The sequence below is a fragment of the Cebus imitator genome, unplaced genomic scaffold, assembly GCF_001604975.1.
Source record: "Cebus imitator isolate Cc_AM_T3 unplaced genomic scaffold, Cebus_imitator-1.0 Scaffold319, whole genome shotgun sequence".
NCBI lineage: Eukaryota > Metazoa > Chordata > Mammalia > Primates > Cebidae > Cebus > Cebus imitator.
In genome coordinates this window covers 884,048-911,767 of record NW_016107634.1, presented here as the reverse complement: position 1 = coordinate 911,767, position 27,720 = coordinate 884,048, and the positions used below count along the sequence as shown (strand labels likewise).

Below are 27,720 nucleotides of genomic sequence, written 5' to 3'. Positions count from 1 at the left end.
TCTAAAGTTTAGTTCTCTTATTTATAATATGAAAGTTGAAGAAGATGTTCTCCAAGATTCCTTCTTGCTCCAAGAATCTAATAAATATGAACGAGGTGGGAACTGGAGACTCAAGGTGGGAACTGCAGACTCAAGGTGGGAACTGGAGACTCGAGGTGGGAACTGGAGACTCGAGGCAGGCTACCTTATTGTGTGTTTTGTTGCCCTAAAGCATCCAGAAAGAGGCCCCTACTACCAAATTGCTCCTTTTTTTTTCTCCTGAGAAAAAAAAGTCTCTCTCTATATATATTATCCCTCCTTCTCTTATTCCTCCTTTTTCTCTCCAGATTGTGACTACTATAAAGGAAGAAAGGCAATTGCATCAGGAACGCTTTCACAGGGAGTAACCGCAGGACTTCTTAAAGATACCATTGTGTTCTTTTGCTCTCAGGAATAGATATGGATCCTTTTGATGCTTTTTCATCACGGAAAGTAAATTCACGAATGTGCTTGCCAATATGAACATTGAACTACTTCCAAATGATCACTTCATCAAAACTAATGGATAATTGTAGTCTGATAGTCAAGAGTTCATTGATGTATTTCCTGTTCCATTACTCAATAAACATTAAATAACAATAACAGAAAAGATACTATTAAAATCACTCTGTCTGAATTCTTTGAAAGGGAAAAAAAGTAGGAAAGAAGAGGAGAGAAAACATTATGCAAAAGTTATAATGCAAAACAAAGGAGATGTATTTGTTCCCCACAACTCCGGAGTTGCCAGACTGACTTTGCCTTTTGCTTCGAATCTGTGAATGTAGAATGAGTTTTGAATGCTACCCTGACATTTGGTAATGTGGAAGCCTCCAACCTCTTGTAGGAACATGTAATCATGTGGAATACAGTGGCTTCCGTGTGCTGCTCAAATCATTATTACTTTTTTTAAAAGGATATGGAGAGATTTAAGATAGTGCAGAGACAAGTAATGAAGATTACTAAAAAAAAAAAAATTAAAATGGGGAAAAGGAAAGGAATGAGAGATGTTTGTTGAGTTTAAAAATGAAAAAGCTAATGACTGACTTAATTACTGCCTTATGGAAATGTCAGTAGATTCGTCATGGGACAAAGCAAAACAAAATAAACTTTCTATATCCTCTAATAAATTTTTTAATTCAGAATTTCTGTTGATTCCAGAAACTCTAATTTGTTTTTTAAGCAAACATCTTCTCTTGATCCCCAGTTACATTTTTATTAACATTGTGTTCAGTTCTTCTATTAGCTCTGCTTCCATAGAAAGCACCTAATCTGATTGTTTCACCTGAGCGTCCCTTTTCTAATCTTTCTGCCTATTAATATAGCCTGTGATGTTTCTTTGCCTATGTGTGCCAACCAGCCTGTGATATCCTAAGCATCAGTGCAGTCAGACTGTTGGCTTCCCAGGCAGATGTGGATAGTCAAGAAGTGAAGGTAAGAAGGGTGTCATTCCGCTCTTCAGTGGACCTGCAGCAAAAAGTCTGGTCAAGAGGAGAGACCTCTAAATATCCCTCTGCTGCTAAGAGTTCCTGCCAGATTAAGCACGGACGGGCAGCCTCTCTTCCAGTTGGCAAAGTTCTTCAGCCTCTGCTCTGAAAAGGTCCATTGGCTCAGCCAGTGCACCCAAGCAGATGGTGGTGTTTGTCTCAGGGCCTTAACTAAAAGGCATTTCTCCTTTGCAGCTTTCAATACTAGGATCATTCTTTCTGGTGTGGCTATCTGGACTGTCTACCAAGTTTCTAGTCTGGGTATCATCTTATACTAACTGCCCACCAAGTCCCAATGTTTGACCACAGTTACTTCAGTGGTCCAGTGGTTCATGCAAAAAGTAGAAAAATTGGGGCCTAAAATCTGTGCTCAACATATAGCCCCAAATCATTCAAGGCATTGATTGAAACTAACACCAGAAAAAAAAAATAATCAGTTTTGAGGAATTCTTGGAAACCCTAGAGAATTCACTGGTTTCTTTCTCATTCTTCGTTCCACCCACAATTTTACTCACCCATTTTTATTTCCTGGTACTTGTCTTCTGCCACATACTGTCTATTCAACTAACCATTTTTACATGCCAAGGAAATTTGCTCCTTCCTGCCTGCCTATTTTTTTGCAGGCGCATACCCATTAAGCTAGATGGGAATGTTTACATGAGTCGAAATGTGAGTGAATGTCTTAACAGAAGCATGTCATAAATACTGATGCCTGAACCTTACCATATAACAAATTATTTAGAATCTCTTGGAATGAGGCCCAGTCATCAATGTTTTGACAAAAACATTCTGGATAATTCTAATTTATAGTCAGGTTTGAAAACCTTTGATATGAAAGTTTGTTGGTTTCTTCTGGCCCCAACACTCTGGAGGCTAGTCATGAAGTGGTGGTATCTGATTAAAGCATCACTAGGCATGGCTCAGTGGCTCATGCCTATAATCCCGGCACTTTGGGAGGTCAAGACAGGTGGATCACTTGAGGTTAGGAGTTCAAGATCAGCCTGGCCAACATGTTGAAACCTCACCTCTACAAAAAAATACAAAAATTTGCCAAGCATGGTGGTGTGCACCTGTAGTCCTAGCTACTAGGGAGGCTGAGGCAGGATAATCACTTGAACCCAGGAGGCAGAGGTTACAGTGAGTCAAGATCATGCCACTACACTCCAGCCTGGGTGACAGAGTGAGACTTCATCTCAAAAAAATAAAAATAAATTTAAAATTGAATAAATAATAAAGTAGCATGGTTCACCAAGGCCCTTGCAGTATAAATAATGGATGCTAAAGTAGTTTCCAGAGGGGAGAGATTTCAGTGGGTTGAGTCATTTATTAAAGTTTTGTGGTATTAGTGGGATTCATAGAAAGTTTTAAATTATAGGTATATTTCTACGCCATAAGGAATTTCTATTTGGAAATCTTACATACACAATAATAATAATTATAACACTTATGTCATGAACACTATGTGCCAATTATTAATATATTAGTTATATTCACTCACTCTAAACTCACAATAACCCTATAAAGTAAGTATCATTTTTATTACCACTTTACACATGAAGGAAATGAAGCAGAGAATTGATGAGACTTTCCTGAGATCATAAACGTGTATTTTGCAAAGTCAGAATTTTGAACTTTAGATGTCTGACTCCAGGATCTGTGCCTTAAAAACTCTAGAATAGTAGTATGTCTCTAGGTCAGAATTCCATTGTAGAACACTTAATTTATCTGTGATTCCTTACACTGATCTAAACATTTTCTCTTTTCCATCTCTATCTATGACTTCTACTTTTGCTTTTGAAGACAAATCAGTTTCTTCTAATGAAGGATGCTTATATCTAGGATTTTAGAATGTTAGGGCTAGAAAAGGCTTTATAAATCAACCAGCATTGCCTGTGCATTTATAGGAGTGCTTCCAATTTAGTAGGTCTCCTTTATGATTGTGTCTAATCTGCTGTGACACAGGTTGTATTCTCTGGAATAAGATGCTGAATTGAAGTCTAGGGTATAAACAGTTTATTAAGGATTCAAATCCATGAAAGGAAAGAGAAAGAAGCAAGATTTGGCAGAGAATCAGACTGAAACAGAGTCCAAACAAACCTTGGCCAATCCAGTAGAGACATCTAAAGTGAATATTTCCTAGAAGAGTTGTTCTGCTCTGGGAAGAAACAATCAGGGTCTTCTATCCCCTCATTGCTCAGAAACAGGATATTAGCTTTTCCAGTGACCTTGAGAAAGTAAATTTGTGCCTTCTAAAGCAGATTCTGAAGATACAGATACCCTATCAGTAGACTGACGATACTCCTTGCAGTTCAGTAGATTTAAAGCAATAGCCCCCCAGGGAAACAAATATGAAAGTTAAGACATCTTACTGATAGAATGAGGTCTGGAATAAGAGAAATCGGAATTATATAAGTGTTAACAGAAGGAAAGGGAAAGAGTCATCTTAGAAAAGATAGTGGCAGAGGACTTCCAAAACTGATGAAATATACCAATCCTCAGATTAAGAGAATGCAATGAATCTCAAATTTAATAGGTTAATGAACACATCATTGAGTCCTTTATTAGATAAACAAAAGATTATAAGAAAGCCAGAGAAACTGCCATATTAATTTCAGAGTATCAAGAACTAGAAAAACTTACTTTTCAACAGCAAAATGAAAACCCTGAAGACAATGCAATCAAAGCACTAAGAATACTGTCAACTTACAATTGTATACCCAGCAAAACTATCTTTGAAGAATTGGGAAGAATAAAAGACAGTTATAGATAAATTAAGGCTTAGAACAAGAACTTCACTTAGACTTTCTCTTGTATAACACTTAGCAGGTATTTTAAAAATTCTTCTGTGGCCTCCTGATCTATAAGTAGCTTATTTGCCTGCAAGCTTAACATTTTTTCCTACTTTATCACCTTTTGAAATCTGTGAGGCAGCCAGCTAGCTGAGAAGACTGATATTTTCCAGACCCTGGGTAATGCAACTATACATTTTATTTTGGCTTTCAGTGTCACAACAATATTGTCCACTACTATTTTTTAAAAATCAGTCTTCATCTCATGAATCCACAAATATAGCCACTTTTTAAAATCTTTTTCGTAGCTTCACCACTCACTATAGATGTTATTTTAGCACTTTCCAGAGTGGCCTCACAAACAGATTGGCATTTCCTATACCTTTCTCTGGATGTATCATACTCTTGGTTCATTAGCATTGAACTCATAGCCAGCAGCACTCTAACTCAGGCCTGAGTAAAGCTTCTCTAACAGAAGTATTTTCACCATAAGGCACATTGTAGCCATTTTGCACTTAGCAACACTAGACAACACTTCAGCACTATGCCTGGGAACCATTCAAAACAGGAAAATCACCAACAAAAGACATAAAATTGGAGAAAATGTGGCAACTAAATAAACTATAGAAAAGATTCTTGCTTACAATTATAAGAGCTGAAACAAGAAGCTAAGGCATCACCTTGTTCAACCTCAGCTGGGAACATATGCGTCAGGCAATTCAAGTTTTTGCCACTCTGCACATGCCCATGCGTTTCCACGACAGCACTGCCTGTATTGAATTTACAGCTATAAATAAGTTTTAATGACTACATAAGATCCCATATAAGATATCTGTGAATAATGAGTGTCAACTGTGCAACTAAAATATTGCACAGAAATTGCATGAAAATGGAATAGCTGCTCAGTATGAAAGCATTCTAAGATCCTTAAGCTATTCAGGAGGGGAGGAGATATACTGATTAATTTTAGATGTTTAAGTAGAATATGCATTAAAATGATAAAAATCATGTGTTTCAAAAGAATAAAAAGAGTGGGTTTTACTTTGAATAAAAATGACAACCACCAGATGTCATTTTATGCCCACCAAAGTGGCAAAAATTAAAATTTAACAACAAACATTAGTGTGTGTTTTAGGAAATAGGAACATATATTGCTGATGGAAGTGTAAATTGATACAACAATTTTGACAGGAGTTTGTCAATATCTAAGAAAGTTCATTATATGCATTTTAAAATGTGGTACCCAGAACAGGATGCAATACACCATATGGGAATCAATTAATTCAAGGTAGGGCCATGTTCTTGCTCTCATTGACTTGAAACAGATTCTAACTTTGCTGTAACTTGAGGACAGTCACATTCCAACGTGTCAACACAAAATTCTAGATACATTGCCAAGCCAGAGCTTCCTCAATCTATTATTGGGAAGGTAAGGTTTTGGACCTAAACATAGAGATTCCACACACTCTGCGTCTATCTGCGACCACCCACTTTACCCCCCTGTTTTGGCTGCATGGCTGCCGTAATCAGCATCCAGGAAAGGATAAGGGAGTAAAGCTTGCACGGAATGTGAGATGTGCCAGGGAGGGCTCCTTTCTGCCATGTTATGATCTGTCCCTTTTACCCCAGGACCCAGCTTCTCATCTATTTTTGATCCCAGCTTGAAAGTTATTTTTTAAAATTTTAACAAAGTTTTGGCTCTTAACTGTTAGTAACATTTGCTCTTTTAGACATGCAAAGCTACTTTACTCTTGTTTGGGCAAAACCTCAGACAACTCTAGAGGAATGAAAACAGCATCCAAGCCTACTGCTGGCTTAGTACTGTCCAAGGGAGATGGAGTTTGAGCAGGGAACACCCAATCACTGCTTGTCCTTTGTGTTCCCCATTGATTACATCAACTAGCCAATGGTAAAGGCAAGTGTTGAATCATCTTGAAAACTCCTGGAGGTTCTTTAATGGAGGCAATCAAAATAGAACAGAGTTTAAGCCACCAGAGACAAAAGAGAGAAAAGTGAAGTATGAGACAAAGACAAGATTAAATAAATTACATGCTAAATGATTAGACTGACTCCCCCTGGCTCCATTGCTTACTGTGATTCCAGAATACTTCACCTTCCCCAATTAGAACATGAAACATTCTCCTTTTGAAAACTAAATGGCCCCAGGTACTCATATACTACCCTTTGAGAACCCTAACAAAAGCTAACTTATCCTACCCCCTTACAGAGAGTTCAGTCCATTTATTAGTACTCTTTATTTTTTATTTTTTGAGAACTTTAAGCCTTTTTATTGTGACCATCAGAAAAACATAAATCTTACATCTTGACTGAGAACAACACTTACACATACACATAGAGGACTGAAATGAAAGCTATATGAAACAGTGTTAACCTCTTTTAGATACATTCTGGTATTTCTATTTATTCTGTGTAAATCCAGGCCATCCCATCCCATCCCATTCCATCTCATTTCATTTTGCTTCTCTTTTTCAAATTGTTGGTCAAAACATACTAAATTGATTTCTCAACCTTTTAACCCTCAATTTGAAAAACACTAGGCTAAAGGAAAACAAAAATCCACGTTCCCTGACACAAATTTAAGACAACCAGTCATTGTGCAACACTAATGTTCATTGATGCATGTGAATGGATAGCAATATCCATCTATTCAGATCTTTGAGGAAGGCAAAATAAAAAGACAAAAACAAACAAAGAAACAAATAGGAAAATAAAATTAGAACAAAGCAAGAATCAGAAAAGTTTTAATATATTATAATGAATGCACTTAGGTAAAAGATATTGCTTCTAAATTCAGAACAAAAGGCTAGAAACAGGAAAAACTGCAGAAAGAAAAAAGAGCTTTGAAATTAAAGACAAATGAAACATAAAATTTTATGAAAAAACTGGGAGTTATAGAAGAAATTATAATCTAAAAATTAGAGATAGAAAATCAGGAGAAAATATAGGAAATATTAGGGCTTAATCCAGTAATTCTAACAATAAGGAAAGGAAATCAATGAAATCATTCAAAATGTTCCCAGAAAAGACACGAGTCTTCAGAATGAGAGATCCAATGCAACAAACAAAAGAGACCTCCATAAGGCAGATCATCATTTTGTGATAACATAGAGAAAAAAATAAGAAGAAACAATAATAAAAATAGCACTGGACTTCTCCATGACAGCATTGGGAGATAGAAGATTACAGGGTAATTCCTTCAAAATTCTGAAGGAAGATTTTTCTTAGCCAAATATACTAGACCCAGCCAAACTATCAACTGAATAAGAAAGAGTCAGATATTATGAGCCTTGCAAGAATCAAGTAATTTACCACCAATGAAGCTTTTTGTAGCTAGGTACCAAAGAATGTACTCCAGCTAAACAAGGGAAGTAACCAAGAAAAGAGAAGACATGTAATCCAGGACACAGGGACTCCAAGAAAGCAAAATGTAAAAGGGTTTTCCACCACCATAGTTAAGGGGAATCTCAGAATAGCAGCTGTAAAATCGGACTACAAAGCAAATGAATTAAAGGTGGTTAGAGGCCTCTTGGAGGAGTTTCTCTCTCAAAAACAAAAAAGAAAAGTTGATAGATTATCTAATTCATTTGATTATCAAGAACATATCATAATAAGCACTAAAACTCTTGACAAAGGTGGTATATATTTAGTATATTATTTATGTAATACTTATGTAAGATAGATGAGTTTTTTTAAAAAAAATCATTTCTATGTATTAAAATGAGGCATATACGCACTAATCAAATGAAAAAATAAGACAACTATTATTCCCAGGAAAGATGCAATTTTATACAAGGGAGGCAACCTAATTCTAATAAAATAATACGTCGCTCAGCAGAAAACAACATTTACGTCGTTATATTAATGTAAACACACTATTGGGAAAATGAGGACAGAGAAGTGTGTGTGCGTTTGTGTGTGTGTGTGTTTGTGTGTGTGTGTGTGTGTGTTTGTGTGTGTGTGTGGTCAAATTTTTATGTACCACAATAAGAAGCTAATAGTAAATGTCTAAAATTGATGTATCAGCTGTTGGCAGCATAAACACATTACTTAGAAATATGGAGATCAATGGGAAAAGAAATTGAAATTGGTTACTTCCAAGCAGTGGGACTTGTGGATGGAAAAGAAATAGAGCAATGTACCTCCATTTTTTAACAAGAGCTTTTTAATTCTCTAATATTTTAAGCTATGTACAATATCACCACAATAATGTTTATCATTTAGTTGTATTACAGGAGAATTTTGCCATTGGTCCCAATATCATTATTTCTACCTCTTTATTTTCCCTGATTATTCCATAAATGGCACTCTCTAATGCCGACTATCTCTACAACATCTGTCCTAATTCAACATACATCCCCCAGTCAAGTCTTGCCCCTAGAGTACAGTTGCATGAAATTATTTGTACGCTAGCACAAATACCATCTAAACTGTATTTTCTGTGTTCTGTTACAATATAAACTATCTTGACCCATGACAAAAAGCTGCATTAACCATTGAAAGATTAATTTAAACAATAACTAACCCAAGAAAGAAAACACTGTGGGGACTGAGCATCCCTCTCCTGTCCCAGAGATCTCTAAATACTATGTAGGTTGCTTTACATTTAGAATTTTTCTTTTCAAGGAGATCTTTTCTTTGAACTAGCCCAGGCACACAGAAGCTCTCATGTACCCATTAGGAAACTGAACTCACCATCTGTTTTGCAGTGATACTGGGGAGGACATTAGTTGTGAACTGGCAGCCTCAATCCCAAATTCTTTTCACTTAAGAAACATTAAACATTTTGAAACAGACTTCTCAAAGAACAGTACAACAGCCTCTCTGGCAGCTTTTATGGTATTCCTCAATGGATATTTTTGTCCCTCCATCTAAAAACAACAGCATAGAGGGAAGAGGAGAACACATGGACTCCTCATCAGGCCAGAACTCTTCTTTAAAATTGCCAAACTATCTAGCAACAGCTGTGACCATTGGAAGACAACAACAACTTGTGCAACCTGCTCAGCCCCGTCAAATGATGAGGATCACATGTAATCAGATGCTGGGACGGTGATGTGGACTACTTTGCAGGAAATGACTGAGACGAACCACTTTCCTTCTTCCCTCTCTAGAGACAGACGCCTTTGGGTGTGTCTCCAATCCGGGGTTAAACTCAATCCTGAGGATACTAAGAAAAAGAGCATGGCATTGGCATCTTACAAAACAGGTTCACTTCATGGATAAATGAAACTCCATGAAAAGGTCATGGATGACTTGGACAGTGAGTGTTCCCTGCTCAGATGAGGCATGGCTAATGGAAATGGCACAAGGATGGAAGTCAGGACAGATGGTTCCTGATTCGCTCTGCACTCATTCAGAGCAAGTCACACCTCTACGGCCTCTATTTATCATTTGAGCAACAGGGACAACAATGATTGTTCCACCCTCCCCACGGAAGATCAGCCAGTCCAGCAGAGAACATGTGGACAAACTTGCTGTAAGGCACAAGGTCCTAGAAAAGTGACATCATTAAGATTGTTTAGTATACTTGTGTTTCTCTTTCCAACATGTTTATAATAATAATAAAAAAAAGAGACAGCAACCCCAAATTCCCAATGTTATACAATAAATAAATTATAATAATTTATATAAAATAATAAAGTATTCAGGCAATACAAATGATGCTGTAGATTAATACTGATTCTCATAGAATGATTTTATGATACACTGTTTGGTGGAGAAAAATAAGTCACAAAACCAATAAGTACAAAATGATTTTGTTTTTATAAAAAAACTAAATATGTAAATACTCATTTCGCTCCATATTCGTATTTTTATTGGGAGTCTGGAAATACACACCAATGTATACATGTGAGTTATCAACAGGTCAGGGAAGTGTCTTATGCATATGCATGTAGTCTATTTAATATAATGTTTGAGATTAATGCAGATTTATCTTTGAGAATGGGAAGACCAGACCAGACCACAAACTTCAATTTTTTTTTTCAGGTAGTGAAAAGAGAGGTCTCCAATGTGCAGATTCCTCCACAGCTCATAGCCAAGCTACCTTCCTGCTCGGGCCTCTCTGGGTGAAACTAACTGCCCTCCTCGTCTCTTAGTTCCATCACCAACTCAAGATCTTTGCCTTTATTCCCTATCTCGACACTCCCCAAAATTTAGCCACATCTAAACCTGAGGCAGTGAATTCAGGTGACAGAAGGACCAGGTGAGTACCATGAATGAGTGAGCCAGCTTGGGTGTGGGAAAATCTGGCCACCAGAAATGACTATGCCATCACAGGGGCTAATACCTTTCAGCTCTGGAAGTTGCTATGTCTCCAGTCTTTCAAGAGAAGATGGAAATCTGGAGTTTTATGAAAAGCCTTTGAATGATGAGTTCATGTCCTCTGCAGGAACATGGATAAAGCTAGAAACCATCATTCTCAGCAAACTGACACAAGAACAGAAAAACAAATGCTGCATGTTCTCACTCACATGTTCTCACTCACAAGTGGATGTTGAACAATGAGAAAGCATGGACACAGGGAGGGGAACATCACACACCAGGGCCTGTCAGGGGGCAGGAGGCTAGGAGAGGAATGGCATTAGGAGAAATACCTAATGTAGATGACGGGGTGATAGATGCAGCAAACCACCATGGCATGTGTATACCTATGTAACAAACCAGCATGTTCTTTACATGTACCCCAGAATTTAAAGTATAATTAAAAAAGAAAAATAAAGGCATTTATTAAATAAAAAAAATCCTTTGAATGTTGAAAAGTTGACCTATAATTTTTAAATGCCCTACAACCTTGCAGAATGTAGTTAAAAGACTGTGAACTTGGTGTCAGCCCAAGACTCAACCTCTCATCTGCAGCTGATCTGTTGGATGGCCTTGAGTAAGTTTCTTATTCCTTTTGCATTCCAATTTCCTCAACTGTAAAAGGGGGCATATGCATCCCCCCCAAATATTTTGGAGGAATTAAATAAGATCATAGATAATTCATATCAGCCTTGTGCAATGGCTAACGCCTATAATCCCAGTACTTCAGCAGGCCGAGGTGGTAAGATCACTTGAACCCAGGATTTTGAGATAATTCATGAAAACTTCCTGATACATGGTAGGCACTCAATAGTGTCTCCTTTTCCAGGCCAGCAAGTTAATGGTATAACTAGTGCAAGAACCCATACACCTCTATCTTCTGAGTACCACGTTTTTTCCCCCAACTATATCTATTTCCTTGCCTCTATGACTCTCATTAGAGTTACCAAGTATGACTTAACTTGGAACCTGAGCACAGGACCAGGGTTTTTGACACTGCTTTCTCTTCCCATGAACAAGGCCACACTACTCCCTATAGGTCTCACTTTTCCTCTCCAGAACAAAAGTGACAACTAGTGTGCAAAGAGATAATAGATCCGTATTCCCTCAAACTAAATCACAGCAGGCCCAGCTGTAAAACCCCAGATGCCCATGAGTCTGGGATCGGTCTCTCATTTGATATTTATTCTAAAATGTAGGTTTTATGGTTTGATTATTCAGGGGTGGTGAGGCCAGCAGATTTTTATGGTATGATTATTCAGGGATGGTGAGGCCATTGAAAAGAGAAGACAGCTTGTTACTCATAGTTCCCAAGAGGGGAGGGCATGTCACCCAAAGCCGCATGCGGAAGCACCAGGGTGGGTCAAGAAGCAGGAGGAACAGAGGGAAAATGTGAGCAAGGGCTTTTATTGTGGTTTACGCAGGAAAAAACAGGCAAGGCAGGGTACACAGGTTTCAGATTGGCTAGTTTGAATAATCTCAGTAGGCTGTGGGGCTAGAGACTGTCTTTAGTTGTCTGGTACCTGGTCTTAGGGAACCTAGGGCAGAAGGAGAGTGGCCCAGAGTACAAGAGGCCACAAAAGAGGTGGCTGGGCTATGGGCTCCAGGTTGGTTGGTTTGTGTATGAAAGGCAGACTCCTAAGGTAGGAACGGGTGAGCCCTGGCAGCGGTGGTCTCTCCAGGGTCAGCAAGGCCCTAGATGTCGAAGCATTAGAAATTTAGTCAATGGAAAGGCATGATTAATACAGAATATTCTCAAATCATTGAGTATTTGCCCTCACCACACACCACTGAAAAGATATCAGCATACTCCAGGGGAAGGAGGGGGCTTCAGAAATAGGTTCCCCACAAAAGAAAGAGTGGGGCATAATCATCAAAGCCTCTGCAGGGAAAGGCTCCCTTGTGTAGAAACAGAATGTCAAGGTGCTCTGCGGAGAACAAGATACAGCAGATTCATGCACCTTCAAGGCCAGAGCAGAGCAGGGTTAGGCACGCTGCTAAGGAAAAAAACGCAAAACAAACAAAACCCATGTTTTGTTTTCTTTTGTTTTTCCAGGTAAGCACAGTCCCTGCCTTAGTCTCTAACATCCCAAGGCAGTCTTTCTGAGACTAAACCAAGCCCCCATTCTCCGAGTGAAGAAAGCTACCTTTGGATCCAGACATTGTAATGGAATGAAGATTACTCCGCTTGAATGCATTGACCTTTCTCAACCATTTCATCAGAATTTCTGGAGCATTAGACATCATCTGCAACTGTTCATAGGAAGCAGGATCATTCCTTTCTGGCTCAAGTCCAAAGGATCTTTCTGAAGCAACCAGAGATGGGGAAAGCAAAATCAAATCCATAGACAGTTGAAATCTAGTTAGGGAATAGTGAGAGGAGACACGAAAATAGCAGTCAGGCTGCCTAAGTCTCTAGAGGATACTGTGTTTCTTCCTGTGGCTGCCTGAAAAAACAATTACGTTCTCAATATTCCTCCAGCTAAGGTTTGGATTCAGTACTATATAACACACCGATTTCTGGTTTGAGGCTCTTCCTTCAGGCCAACTAGATATCCAGGAAAGAATGGTTCAGCACATAACACACATACCCATGCTTGTAAAAAAAAACAATATGCTTTTCAAAACGGATTACCAAGATTGTAAAGACTGGGCAACATCTTACTATTTAAGAAAAAATATTTATTTGAAAGAAATGGAAATACAAAAGCATAACAATTTCGATTTTTTTTCCTCAAACTAAGTACAAGTGTCCTACAAAGCATATATATATATATTTTTTTTGGTATTTACTTAGCTGTGATAAAGAATAAAGTCATTTTAAAAAACGCGATAGGACAGAAAACAGACTCACAACATATTTAGATTTAAACACTGCTGGTCTACGTAACATGTTACAAAAGAGAGCAAAGCCTGTCAGCATAGACATTAAAGCTCACCGTTGATTATAGCCCAGGGTCTGCTCAGCGTTGTTTAAAAAGGGTCACTCACAGCTTTGTCAAAGAGTACTGGCGTTCTCCATGAACTCATAAAGTGTTTTATCTGAAAAGGTGATTTTTTAAGTAGTGTAAGCCATGGGTACATGGTGCAAAAAGTTCGTGTTCTCACTCAGCTGGTGAACAAAGGATGAGAGCAGAGAACAGAGCTAAAACCCCTGGTTTTCCTTTCCCCAGATGGAAAGCCCGCAAGCTGGAACTCAAAGAAGATTGGAACAAAAAGATAGGAGATGGACACCTGGGGGACTGCTCCAGCATGAAGTGAAACAGTGAACACTGCACAGCAGGGCCACTGCAGGGGGCAGGTGCTGTAATTCCTGCCCAGAAAACTTAAAAGTTTACAGTGTGCCCACAGGAAGGGATCGGCTCAGCAAGTCCAGAAATTGTTGCATGTCCCATATTACTTAGTTCTTTATTCATCCCATGGTCAAGAATCATTCTTGTTTGCTATATCTACAAAACTGAAAGACTTCAAACTTTCTTAGCACAGCTCCCAACATCTTAGTAAATGCTCAAGACATATTATTTCCCTTCCTTCTAGAAACAAGACTAAATAAAACATTCCTGAATTTTATGTTGTCCAAATAACAAAACAATACCTAGTTTTTTCCTGTGTTAAGTGCTGACCCTTCGACCACAAAGGCATGGAACATTAATCTTCAAATGGGCCACGTTCCCTTGCCCTGAGAAATGTTCCGCTGGGAGGATTTATAATACCTTTAATCCTGGTTGGTTGCTTTTTTGGATGTGATTGCACTCCTGCAAAATGGGATTTTCCTAATGGACATAACCCTATTTCTTTTCTCCTGATGTGCAAATCTGACAGTGGCTCACTTTTAGGAAACCACTTTTGAGCCTTTGGAATAAATTCTTTCCCCCACCCCCACCTCAATCTAATAATAAAAGAATATATACAAAATCTCCCAGGGACGAGGGATTACTCAGTCATCCTGGATTCATATATAAGGCACATTTAAAGCACAAATGAGCATCTAAGATAAGAGAGGAGTGTGTGTGTGTGTGTGTCAGAGAGAGAAGGAGGGAGAGAGGGGGGCATAAGCATTTGAGTCTTTTGAATAACTACTGTTAATATTTCCTCAATTCCTTCTATTCCCCAATATTCCCTTGGGCCTCAGGCAACACTCTTCCTTATGAAACTGAAAAGTCTGAGACGTAACTGAATGAATGAGTGAGTGAATGAATGAAACATCTAAGACTTGTCTCTGGATCCTTCACAGTCCCCACATCACCACCACCTACTTTCTCCTAAAACTGCCCTGCCAGCGGGGCCTGTTCTATCATGTTTACAGACAGCCTCAGCTGAAGATGGTCAAATAAAATGACCCCCATGGCTTCACAGGTCCAGCCAGCCCAGCAAGCCGAAGTGCTGGTGTCTTTAACCTAGGTTTCTTAAACACTGGCTTCAACAGAACCAACTGTAGTGACTTGGGGCCGACGAAGGAGAGGATGAAGGCCTTCTCTTCCATCTCTGCCCTCCCCGTGTTGGCCAGGTCAGCACGAATGGGCCATGATTCAACTGGGGGTGGAATGTCTCCATTTCTGGAGTGTGCTCAGATTCACACCTCATATGACATGTGTGCAGAAGAGCTGGCCGGAGGAGGCCTCTGGATTCTGTCTCTATGCTTTTGCTGGGTCTGAAAACATGAGAGGGAGGGGCCATAAAATGCTGGAAAACAATTTTAATAAGACACCTATTAAAAAAAATGCTGGACATTGACTCACTGCCACAACAAAGAAGAGCCAATTCAACATCCCTACTTTATGGGCACATAAGATTCACATGCTGAACTGAGAGAGTTCAGAACTTAAAAAAAAAAAAGCATGGTCATTATAGGGGGTTTGTGAATAAGCTGAACTAAAAGCTGCTTTCACAATCTACAAATTAGGTCTCCAAATCAAAATCATTTATATTAACCAAAAGGTTATCTAATCTTGCCCATATTGGTGTCAAATCTCATCCCCACTCCCTGCCAAAAAAGAGCAACCTAGTTCGGCTGTCAGATTTTTATATAACACTCTCTTTATGCGAGCTAGACTCCAGAGTCCTCACACTTCACAGAAATTCTTTCTTAAAACTGGCACTGCAGCCTTTCATTTACAATATCCCTTTTTAAGTGCGAAGTCGAGAGCTGTGAAAAGAACCACGCTAGGGGGTCTGGATAACTCAGGTCTTATCCAGTGAAAAACTGGTTCTCGGAATCTCTGCAAGACATTTCCGTCACTAGTGCAATCTAAGAAAGGGAAATGGGAAACCTGTTTACATGATGAAAATTTTAATTAACAGATTTACTCTTTATGGCTTATGGCCCCTTTAACAGACTCGTATTTCTCAAAAGTTACATTCAGGAGCCAGTGTCTGTCACTATTTGAAATCTTCAGAGCTAACCGTAAGTTAATGACTAGTCTAAGGGACCACTTGGTAGGGAAAACAAATCCACTGATAGTCTGGTCTTAATCCCTCAACAAAAAATGTACATCCATTAATTATTTGGAACCAGTCTGGGGCTATACAATTCTTCTGTGCCCTCTTGACCCCATTTTGTCCTCCTAAAGGGACAACTGTTAGTTCCTTTAACTCACTCAAGCAAGGGGAGGAGGACAGAGGTTCATCTAAAAGAGCAGTGATGTTGGTTCTTGGAACCCCCTTAAAAGGGCCATCTGAGCTCTCTGGCTGATGTCCCATGTCTCTACACAGATTCTACTCTGGAAGGATAGCTTCCCAGAGAAAGAGCCCTGCTGTTTGGAGGTCTAGAGAGAGTGATGTCAAATAAGGGTAGGTAAGGGAGAGAAGAAAATCCTCAAAGCACTAAGGACAGGGGCTAGAACGTTTCCTTTATCTTCTCCCTCCTCTGTTTTCTACTCTGACTGTATCTGGGAGCCTTGAAAACCCAATCTGGTTCAGTTGCAGCAGGGACATGGGCTGGCTCATTCTCTCTCTCACTTCTGCCCTTAAATTTGAAACCCTTCCTTCCTCATTGCCCAAATGCTACTTGAGTCAATTTTATCTTTTTGCCTTCTTTGGGCCCTACAGGCTGCCTGTGCTTCATAAAGACCTGACAGTTTAAAAGAGGGGGATGGGTCAGTGCAGGCCCATGGTTACCAGACACCAGCCAGGCCCAATAGGATCTGGACTGCAGACAGTGGAGCAGAGAGCAGCAGAGGCAGAACCTGCCAGCAGCCCTCCTCCTGCACAGCCCAGACAGTCTCCGCCCTGGCTAATGTGAGGGACAACAAGAACCACCCAGACCACAGGGCAATTCAGCTTCCACTCAGTGAGAAGATGAACTTGGCCACTTCCCAGGCTGGAACCCTCTCCAGCACAGAGAGAGGGGGATCACTCACAGGGAGCCCCAAATGGGCCTAGACAGACAAAGCAGGGACCCGATTATGAGGTATGATGACAAATGTTAATAACACCAAATCCTGTACCTGATATGGGCTGGAAGCCGGGGTGTGGCCTTAATCCCTCTAAGTACAGGCTCCAGTAACAATGCAGATGCCATGGCGGGGGAGGGGATGGGGCGAGAGACAGAGAGAGAGAGAGAGAGAGCGCGAGAGCGCGAGAGCGAGAAGGCAAAACCAAAGGCATTTCAGCTGCTCCTAAAAGTAAAATACAAACTCCATGCATATTTCCTAAACAAAATCTTTCACAAGCTAGGAAAAAACACTTGAGGGTCTGTCTTCTACGTTACACAATAAAAAGGCAATTTCCATTTCTTATTTGTATGAAAAAGGAAAGATTTTTTTAAACTACAAAAGTTACTTTTAATCATAAAAAAAAAAAAATAACTAAAAGTAGGTTGGGGGTTAGGTTGTATCTCTTTGGGCGAGCTGCAAAGTAGCCAGACCTGACTATAAAAGTTAAGAGTGTGGATACACAAATGTCACCTACCCCACCCTGCTTTGCTGAGGCAGGGGACAAGGAGGACAAAGCGGAAGTGTGGAGGAAGGAGGGGCCAGGCAGGTCTGGAAAAACAAGCCAGCAAGCTTGTCTGAAACCCCTGTTGTCAGGGACAGGGCTTCCGTTCTCTGTCACAAAAACAGGCTAGAAAAAGCTTGTGGCCACAGAGCCCCAGGCCTGAGCGAGGCATTCTGTGCCATCTCTTGCTCTGACCTCATCCTAGAGGCAGACACATACATGCTCAAGGGAATTTCTTTTTCAATGGTAATTAGTCCAGTTTAAAAAAAAAAAAAAGGAAAGGAAATCAAACATTGTCTGGAAAGATAGGATATCCCAGAGCCTAAGGTGCCCTCCTAGCTCTAAAGAGCAGAAAACTCTGCTGGCTAGAAAGGAGGCATCCATCTCTTCAGTGTGGTTGCTAGCAGGAAGCCTGGACGAGCTAATAAATACTATTTACAAGTGGGGAGGAGAAGCCGGGGAGGCAGAACTATGGATGTGTGGGGAACCAGGTTGTGGGAGGTCCTAAAAGCGACAAGATGGGGCAGGTTCGCCTGGAGTGGAAAAGCCTGATCCCCTCAGGCATTGCACTTGCGGCCTGAGAACATGAAGGGGAGCCCTCGCCTGCCTGTGCTGGTGCAGGAGACGATCCATGAGGGCTCCTGGGGGCAGAGGGGGTGGAGGGCTGCCGTCGGGGGTGTTCACACCAGAGAGCCCAGTGTGAGCAAGGGAGGACACGGGTCAGAGCTTTGCCAAATACCAACAGGCATCATGGCATTTGTGTGGCTAGAGTCTGGGGTCTCAACTGAACAAGAGCTATCTCTTCTCCAAAGGGGTGGGGGGGGGGTCGTCACATCTCACAGGTGCACATTAGGCAGTATCTTTTTGGCATTATTGGTGGAAACAAGCCTGTTTGTCTCACCTCCAACCCCTAAAATAATTTCCTATGGCAGTAGGAGAAAGGAAGGGAGGGAGGCAGACTCCCTTCTGCACGGGAGGGACGTGGACCAGGGGAAGATGCTCTCTCACTGCAGGGGAAGTCCCAGGCTGGCCTCCCATCTGAAGCCACTAATGCTTGCCCATGTCTTCATGAAGATCCGGTGGCAAAGAGGAAAAGCTGATGACAAAGGTGGTTTGGGGATGTAAAAGGAGAGTTATGGGAAAGGGAGGGGGTGCAGGCAGCCTCTTTAGAAAGTGGTGTTCACTCTTCTGTCGAGTTCTACAACTTTTAGTGTTTCATTCCCCTCCAGTTTGGCGCCGACCCTGTGAAGGCATTGAAAGGAAAAAGAAGTATTAGTCACCAGCTGTTAGCTACAATTCTCATGCTTTGTAGTGTGACACAATCATTCAGGGATTGCAACTTGGTGAGATGAACTGGGCATGTTTCTTGTCCATTTCTCTCCTAGTAGCAATTCTCCATTTCCAAAGTCCCCCGCAACCAGCCTCTCCACTGGTCCACATTCTTACCTTTATCCCCACCCAAGGCATCCCAACCCTACTGAGGATAAGCATGGTGGCTTGATATTGATCTGTTAGGAGATGCATTCAGTTACCGTACTTACTAAGGATGTTCAGCCCTATGCTAAACTCAGGGAAGGAGAAAATAAAATGGTAAGAGCTGATCTGTGGTCTAGAAGAGTTAATAATCCAGATAAAGACTTTTAATGAGCTAATTTGACATAAATCTATAACAGAAAATAAATACATTATTAAACTGTGTAACAACCTAGAAAATCTGTAAGCATTCAGAGGAGGCCCAGGAGGCTTTGTTATCTAGGAGACATCACAGAACAAATGGGATTTGAAGGGGGCCTTGAACAGCTTAGCTGAGGAGAGAAATTGTGTCTAGAGCCATGTAAGCAGGCAGCTGGGTCTTCCATAGATCCCAGCGGTGGCTACATTGGGAAGTTTCTCTATAATGGGAATAATAATGATGTCTTACCACCTGGGGTAGGTAAAAGGATTTGTGTGATACTGTTTGTATGATACTGTTTATACGATACTGTTTGTATGATACTGTTGGTATGATACTGTTTCAGTTTCAAAAATCTAAAATCTAAAATGCTCCGAAATCTAGAAATGTTTGAGCACTGACATGACACTCAAAGAAAATGCTCACCGAAGCGTTTTGGATTTTTGGATTAGGGATGCTTAACTGTTATGGATAATGCGAATATTCCAAAATCTGAAATCTATAACACTTCTGGTCCCAAGCATTTCAGAAAAAGGATACTCAGCCTGCCTTACATCTGTAAAATGCTTAAAATAGTAAGTGCTAGTAAATGTTAAATATGTATGTATAATGTGCACACATAAAAGTACATCATTCTGAATGTTCCCCTGCAGGATTAGGGGATGAAAGCTGAAGAATCTGAAACAAAATCTTTCCCATTTACATTGGAACAGCCTCACTTCTGGGAGCTACGGGAGCAGAGTTCAGTTAAATCATCAACCAGACCACAGGTAACCAGGAGTGTGCGTGCAGGCCCAGGGACCTTCCCCACCACAACGACAATACATTGTAGTCACATAAGCCTTTATGTTTATAAAAGGATTTTTCCCAGAAACTATCTAAGAGAAACAACTCATGGAGAATTGGAGCTAAATAGAGGCTGTTTTCAATATGGAAATGCACGCCCAGTGCCTCTGAAATAGTGCCCCTCAACATACATCTGTAAGTATAAAACTATAAAATCTATAGTTTTAATGAACACATGTGTATTTATATATAAATCATAAACATATATTGACATGTAGCATAATATAGATCTACTCCCTCACTGAAGCTACAAAACATGTCTTAAAGCTGCATTTACACAGCAAATACATTGTGGTAACCTGGGCTCTGCATTCACTCGTGTGGGTTGGAAGGGAGGATGCAGACAGTAAGGGGAAGGGATTCAAGCCCTTTCCCACTTCTTGGGGCCACCACGCCAGCTCCCCACTGAGGCAGTAGACATAGGGGAGCTCGGGCTGGGCTGTTTCCCCATCTCTGTCCAGGGCAGATGTTGGCCAGCAACAGAGTCTCTGCAGCCCTAGATCCTGGAGATAGGTTCTGAGAGCGCTGAGGGACTGAACCAGGCCTATGGAGAGTCTCAGCCTCACATTCCAGGTTGTTGACTCATAATCCGCCATCAGGCACTGGAGGAGTTGGATCCGTGTTTCTCTGACTCACAGGTGCTGCTGCAGCTCCAAGAGCACTGACTTCTCCAGGCTGGTCTCATTCGAGATAATGAAATGGGGAAGATCCACATCCGGCCTGGACTCCAGCCCTGACACCCTGAGCAGGGAGGAACCTCTATCCCAGCCCCCCAGCTCGCCAGCCGAGCCAGGGCTGGACGGCTCCTCTGGGGGAGAATGTTCCTCATAGATCAGCAGGTTCCTGGATCTCACTGAGGACAGAGCAGAATAACAAGGTGTTAGCAAAAGACCACAGGGGTCCAACACATCCCCTCACTCCAGGTGCTCAGGGCTGGTGGCAGATGACAATTCATGTGCTCTTATTGCCCAGAACTGTGGGTATCAATAGGATTTGGCTTTCTATAAAGACTTCAGGGCTTTAGAGTTTGTGTATTGAGAAATTATACCAATTACACAGTGCTGGAAGAACAACAGAAAAGCAAATAAACACAAGGCAAACTACTACTCCCACTGCTTTGAAAATACAAAACTCCCCTCCTTACCACCCATAACCATCTAGGGAAAATGACTTATGGAGAATGGGAGTGGAATACTTGGAGATGTCCAGACCCAGCTAAAAGAAGAAGCATCCCCAGTGAGTAGATCTTGCAGGGAGATGAGGTACAGGGCATTTCATTTAGAAACTGGAGAGGAGACACAAAGCCAACACCATAAATCAAAGGACAGAGACAACCTCCTTTGCTTTATAGGACGGTCACACAGCTAGATGGCTCTGTTGCAATTTTCCGTGACATAGAAACTATGCTTCCAATTAAATTTAGAGAGAGAGTCCCTTGGGGGGAAAAATTCCCAAGAGACCACTGAAATTATTTAATTGGAATGCTGGCACTTCTGTCATACCTGGCAGAGATACAGCTGCCTGGTGAAGACCGCAGACGTTTCAAAATGGCAAAATTGTCCCTATCCCAAATCCAATACAGTAGTCCTCCTTTATCCATGGGGTATATATTTCAAGACCCCCAGTAGATGGCTGAAACCAAATACAGAACTGAACCCTATATATATGGTATGGATACCATATATATAAGGGTTATATATATATGATATATGGTATATATGGCATCCATAGGGTTATATATACCATACATAACCATATATATATATATAAAACCTAAGGGTTATATATACCATGTATACCCTTATATACTATATATAATCATATATATATACCCTTATATACCATATATAACCTTATATATAATGTATATAAGGGTATATACATGGTACAGGTTTTAAATACCGTAAGAGTTCTATATAACCTAACGGTTATATATACCACATATATACCCTTATATACCATACATATATAATCATATATATATAATCATATATATGGTATATATATAATCATATATATGATATATAAAGGTATATATGTAACCATATATATGATTATATATGGTATATAAGGGGTATATATACTGTATATATATCCCTTAGGTTATATATAATCATACATATGGTATAAAAGGAGTATATATACCCCTTATATGCCATATATAATCATATATATGGTATATGATATATATATCATATATATAATCATATATATGGTATATAAGGGGTATATATATATATACCTTATATACCATTTCTAAATCAAACTTTATCATAGATACATATGTATAAGAAAAAGCATATAACCTATATGCTATATACTCATATATAAACTCTATATGCTTTTTCCTATACATATATACCCCTTAAATACCATATATATGATTATATATGGTTATATATGGTATTTAAGGGGTATATAAGGGGTATATATATCATATGTACCATATGTACCCCTTATATACCATATATACCCCTTATATACCATATACCTTATATACCATATATATACCATATACCTTATATATCATGATTATATATGGTATATAAGGGGTATATATGGTATATAAGATATATATACATATATATATATACACCTCTTATATACCATATATATGATTATATATGGTTATATATGGTATATAAGGGGTATATATGTATAGGAAAAAGCATACAGAGTTTATACATGGGTATATAGCATATAGGTTATATGCTTTTTCTTATACATATGTACCTATGATAAAGTTTGATTTAGAAATTAGGCCCAGTAAGCAATTAACAACAAAAACTAATAATAAAATAGAACAATTATAACCATATCTTCTAACGAAAGTTACATGAATGTGTCCTCTTCTCTCAAAATTTCTTAGTGTGGTGTACTCAGCTATTTTCAGATAACTGCAGGTATTTTTACTGACTGCAGGTAATTTTCTTATTGTAGTGTATTCAGCTATTTTAAGGTAGCTTCAGGTATTTTCATTGGCTGCAGGTAGCATTTCTTATTGTAGTGCATTCAGCTATTTTAAGGTAACTGAAGGTATGTTCATTGGCTGCAGGTAACTGAAAGCTTAGAATGCAAAACCTGGCAGGGCGGAGTGGCTCACATCTGTAATCCCAGCACTTTGGGAGCCCAAGGCAAGCAGATCACCTAGGCTAGGAGTTAGAGACCAGCCTTGTCCCACATGATGAAACCCCACCAGTACTAAAAATACAAAAATTAGCCGGCCATGGTGGTGAGTGCCTGTAATCCCAGCTACTCGGGAGGCTAAAGGAGAATCGTTTAAACCTGGGAGTTGGAGGTTGCAGTGAGCCAAGATTGCACCACTGCACTCCAGCCAGGGCGACAGAACGAGACTCCATCTCAAAAAAATAAAAATAAATACATAAAGAATGCAAAACCTCAGATAAGGGGGACTACTTTACGGCCTAACTCCATGCTCGCTCTTATTGTTGTATGTGTGAATTTGTGTGTGTATTCTTTACTCTTCATCCCTTTATTTCTAGATGAGAAAACCATATACTTCTTGACACCTGAGTGCCCAAATCTCTGATTTGGGGGCATAAGGTTTTGTTAAGGCAGGCGGATTCTTTAATTTCACTTTATAAACCCTTACCATGGCCTCATACAATTCCACTCAGTGGAGGCAGAAACACGGAGGCTCTCTTAAAATGTCACAGAAAGTGACATACTCTTCCCCTCATCTACTTCTCTCTCCCTTATCAGAACTCAAAAATCGGATGTCAGCACTGATCAGGGAACCCAGTCTAGAAGAGCAGTTTGGAAACTGTGCTCTTTCAAGTTCTAGAGAATCCCCAGTGATGCTTTAGCCCAGTGGATGAGGGGCCCCAAGAGAATCCCTACTTGCCTCTTCAAAGGGAAAAGCTCCACTTTTTAAACATTGGACTTTCACAGAAGATTCCTTTTGGAAGGCTGAGAAACCCAGCTCTAGAGAAATAAAACAAGACCCTGCCCAAGTCGCCGCATGCTGTCTTACCCACGGAGGCTGTGTAGGGCTCCTGCAGGGAATGCTGGCTGGGCAGAGCCATCTTGGTGGCAGAAGGATAGGGCCCGTAGCCCTGAAAGAAGCTGCCGAATGCAACGGCAAAGCACAGCACAACAACCTGTGGGTGGGGAGAGAGAACATGAGGGGCTGCGGACTCCAGGCTCTGGACAGCATAACCTTATACCCTCGGAGAGCCAGGGACACAGACTCTCCTCTTCAGGCCAGTGGACTGCACTCACGAGTCACATCCACATCACTGAAGTGCCGTACAAAGGAACAGCCTCAGAGTGGAGTTCCTCCACATGCTTTCTCCAATTGCACAGCACTTGGCTTTGGCAAGTGGAGGGAGGTGGGAGACAGGGGCCAGGCCAGCGTTGGTCACTGTGCTGCCCTGCCGGGAAGCTCACCATGAGGCAGGTGCCGGTCTGCGTGCCAGCTAACTTGCAGGTTCGAGAAACCTTGCCCATCACCAAAGTCTGAAGCTTCTGGAGTTGCTGAAGGAGAGTCCTGCCAATGACAACAACAGCCGTGAGGGGAGTCGGACAGAGAGGAGATGCTTTTTGGTGTCCCCCTGTGACCCAGGAAGGTCGCCGTGCCTTTGTGCCTGCATTTCAGCAGAGCCCCAAGGGACAGTTTCCTCTGGAGGAAGATACCAACATCAGTACCTTCTAGCACTGTTGACACAGAGCTCACTGGGGCTCAGAATCCGCCTTCACACACTCGAAGGTCCTGTCCCTGCACGGCCCTGAGTTAGAGGTAACAGCCTCCACATTACCTCTGACAGGCTATGGCTTGTTTGTCAGTGATTGAGAACAAAGAAAAAGGAGCATTCTGATCAAATGGTGGCAAAAGTCTAAATGTCTGTGTCTCCCCTAAATTCCTATGCTGAAACCCAGTCCCCTATGTGATGGTATTAGGATGTAGCACCTTTGGGAGATGACTAAGTCATCAACGGAGTACTCATTGATTTGTGCCCTTATAAGTAGCTGAAAAGACTAGAGGACACAGGAAGGAGGCGCTTCCTAGGAGCCAGAAAGCAGACCCTCTCCCGATACTGAATCTCCCAACACTACTGTCTTGGACTTTCCAGCCTCCAGAACTGTCAGAAATCAATTTCTGTTGTTTATTAATTAGGCGACCTCGTTTATGACATTTTATTATAGCAACCTGCACAGACTCAGAAAATGCTGATTAAAAGAAGAACTCATTTAACCAAGAGATGAGAAACACGGATTAAAACATAAAAAGGGACAAAGACAAAGAGAAGAAAAAGACCACCGGAGACAGTTGAAGGGGTGGCCAGAGGTGGGGGCCGTGATTGGAAATGGCAACACGGAGCAACAGGCATTCAGAGGCAGGATGGAAGACAGAGAGAGAGAAGGAGAGGAAAAACAAGAACGGCTCTGTTCAGGGCAGACAGGCAAACAGCCACCTTCAGCTCAAGCCTATAGTTTAAAGGCTCACAGCACCTCCAGAGTCAGAAACGAAGCCAACATATGAAAGAACAAAGATTCCTGCTCAACTGGACCCTCATGCCCAGAGCCAGGGATCTTCAAAACCATCCTTTGAAACCGACTCTAGCCTTTCTCCAGGAAGAACACAAGAGAGCAAGAGCAAAAAAAAGAAAAAAAAAAAAGGAGTTGCTTTATCCCTAAAATTGGACAACTGTGCCTCTCCTTAAAAGGCAAAGTTTGAGGGATAAGAACAGTCTTATACACTGCTCTGTGTGACATCAGCACACAGAAAGAGCAGATGGTAAAATTCTTTGCAAATTCTGAACACTGCAAGGCATGGAAAAAGATCTGACAATACACCCTCCTGAGTTAGAGCACCCGGAATGAGCTTCATGTGAGTGGGTAAAGAGTTGAAGCTCCTCCTTACCCCCATCCCCCACCCCCAAAGCCAGTGCACATGGCAAAGTGGAAAGATTTTATGAGCAGATGCTTTCTCTTGGGTCTCAAGGATTTTCAGAAAATGCATGCTGTGATGTAACAATGCTAGAGAGCTACATAAGTTCACTGGAAAGCATCACCAAATCATTTGTTTACAGAGCATTCTGGGCTTTCACAGATTACTTGCTTCTCATCACAGTGTACCCCCTGAATAGCGTTCAGGTGCTGGAAGGACAAGCAGATTTTTCCTTGGCTTGCAACTTCGCCCCCAGCTAGTACCAATGAAACAAGTTCTCCCAATTTAAGCAAATTAAGGACACGGCCACAAGAATGGTTTTGCTTTCAGGAGTTTAAATGGCTAGTAGTAGTGGGTGAATTGGAGCAGCCCTCAGCACATGGAGTAGATTTCTGAACTCAAAACTCCTTTGCGGGCCAGGTACGGTGGCTCACACCTGTAATCCCAGCACTTTGAGAGGCCGAGGCAGGCAGATCATGAGGTCAGGAGTTTGAGACCGGTCTGGCCAACATAGTGAAACCCTGTCTCTACTAAAAATACAAAAAATTAGCTGGGGGTGGGGGGTGGGCACCAGTAATTCCCCAGCCACTTGGGAGGCAGAAGCAGGAGAATCGCTTGAACCTGAGAGGCGGAGGTCACGCCATTGCACTCCAGCCCAGGAGACAGTGCAAGACTCCGTCTCAAACAAACAAAAAATTCCTATGTGATTCCATCTACATGACATTTTTCCCAGGTATAGTGATTTTAATTTAAGCAACACAAAATCATTCATTCCATGAATTAATATCACTAATTTAAGTTCTATTTAATGTGAAGATCTTTTTTGTACTTAATTGTACATTTTTGTTTGTTTCTGGTTATATATGATTGCGTGTAGTTTAGACCTGGTTTGTATTTAAATGTATTTCAAGTACCATTTTCTTTTCTTTTACTTTTTTTGGAGATAAAGTCTTGCTCTGTCGTATAGGCTGGAGTGCAGTGGTGCAATCACAGCTCACTACAGCCTCAACCTCCTGGGCTCAAGCAATCCTCCTGCCTCAGCCTCTTGAGTAGCTGGGAATACAGGCCTGAGTCATCATGCCCAGCTAAGTTTTCACTTCATTTTATTTTTTTTGTTTTCTGTAGAGACAGGGTCTCTCACTTTGTTGCCCAGCTGGTCTAGAACTTCTGAGCTCAAACAATCCTCTCACCTCTGCTTCCCAAAGTGCTAGAATTACATGCATGAGCCACTGCGCCCAGCATTATTTTCTTTAAAAGCATTCTGTATGCTTACTTAATGCTGAGAAATACTCAACAGCATGATTACTTTAAATTCTACTTAAAGGAAGTTTGCAGCTAAATGGTTCTGTGATGCAGCACCTTTCCTTCCTCATCGAACTTTTTCTCTGTTCTCCCAGGACTTCCCCAGAAAACGCCCTTCCTACCTACCCACACAGCTGCCTTTTCCTTCTACACAGCCACTTCCTGAGTGTGCATTCATTCTCACGCCGAGATTTTGCTGGCCATAGCATATATTTGACTGTCCACCACCTGTAATGCCAGCCCCAAAGCCCTTGATGGGTTCTCCCTGCTGATATTTCTTGGAAGTCCCAGGGCAAATTTAAGGGTAAGCCCACAGATAAGACCACACGGCACAAACCCTTTCCTCTTACTGCCAACTACTCTCCACGGTAGAAGACTGGGTCTCTCCTGTCTGCTAAGCTATGAAAAGCAGCCTCTTGCTCCCTTGGCCTGCTGAAG

The 27,720-nt window shown here is 41.0% G+C and overlaps 1 protein-coding gene across 2 annotated transcripts in view; it reads right to left on the bottom strand.

The window, feature by feature from the left end:
- Positions 1 to 13,276: 13,276 nt before the first annotated feature.
- CREB3L2 (cAMP responsive element binding protein 3 like 2) overlaps positions 13,277 to 27,720 on the bottom strand; it is a 135,703-nt gene continuing 121,259 nt past the window's right edge. The window contains exons 9-12 of one of the 2 annotated variants that reach the window (XM_037729859.1): positions 24,480 to 24,579; positions 24,064 to 24,190; positions 20,706 to 20,922; positions 13,277 to 18,793 (exon numbers count right to left, since the gene is read on the bottom strand). In XM_037729859.1, coding sequence (XP_037585787.1) covers positions 18,718 to 18,793; positions 20,706 to 20,922; positions 24,064 to 24,190; positions 24,480 to 24,579 — 520 coding nt within the window. In that variant the 3' untranslated portion in view covers positions 13,277 to 18,717. The remainder of the gene's footprint in view (positions 18,794 to 20,705; positions 20,923 to 24,063; positions 24,191 to 24,479; positions 24,580 to 27,720) is intronic. The other variant, XM_017504296.2, reaches the window with a different exon arrangement.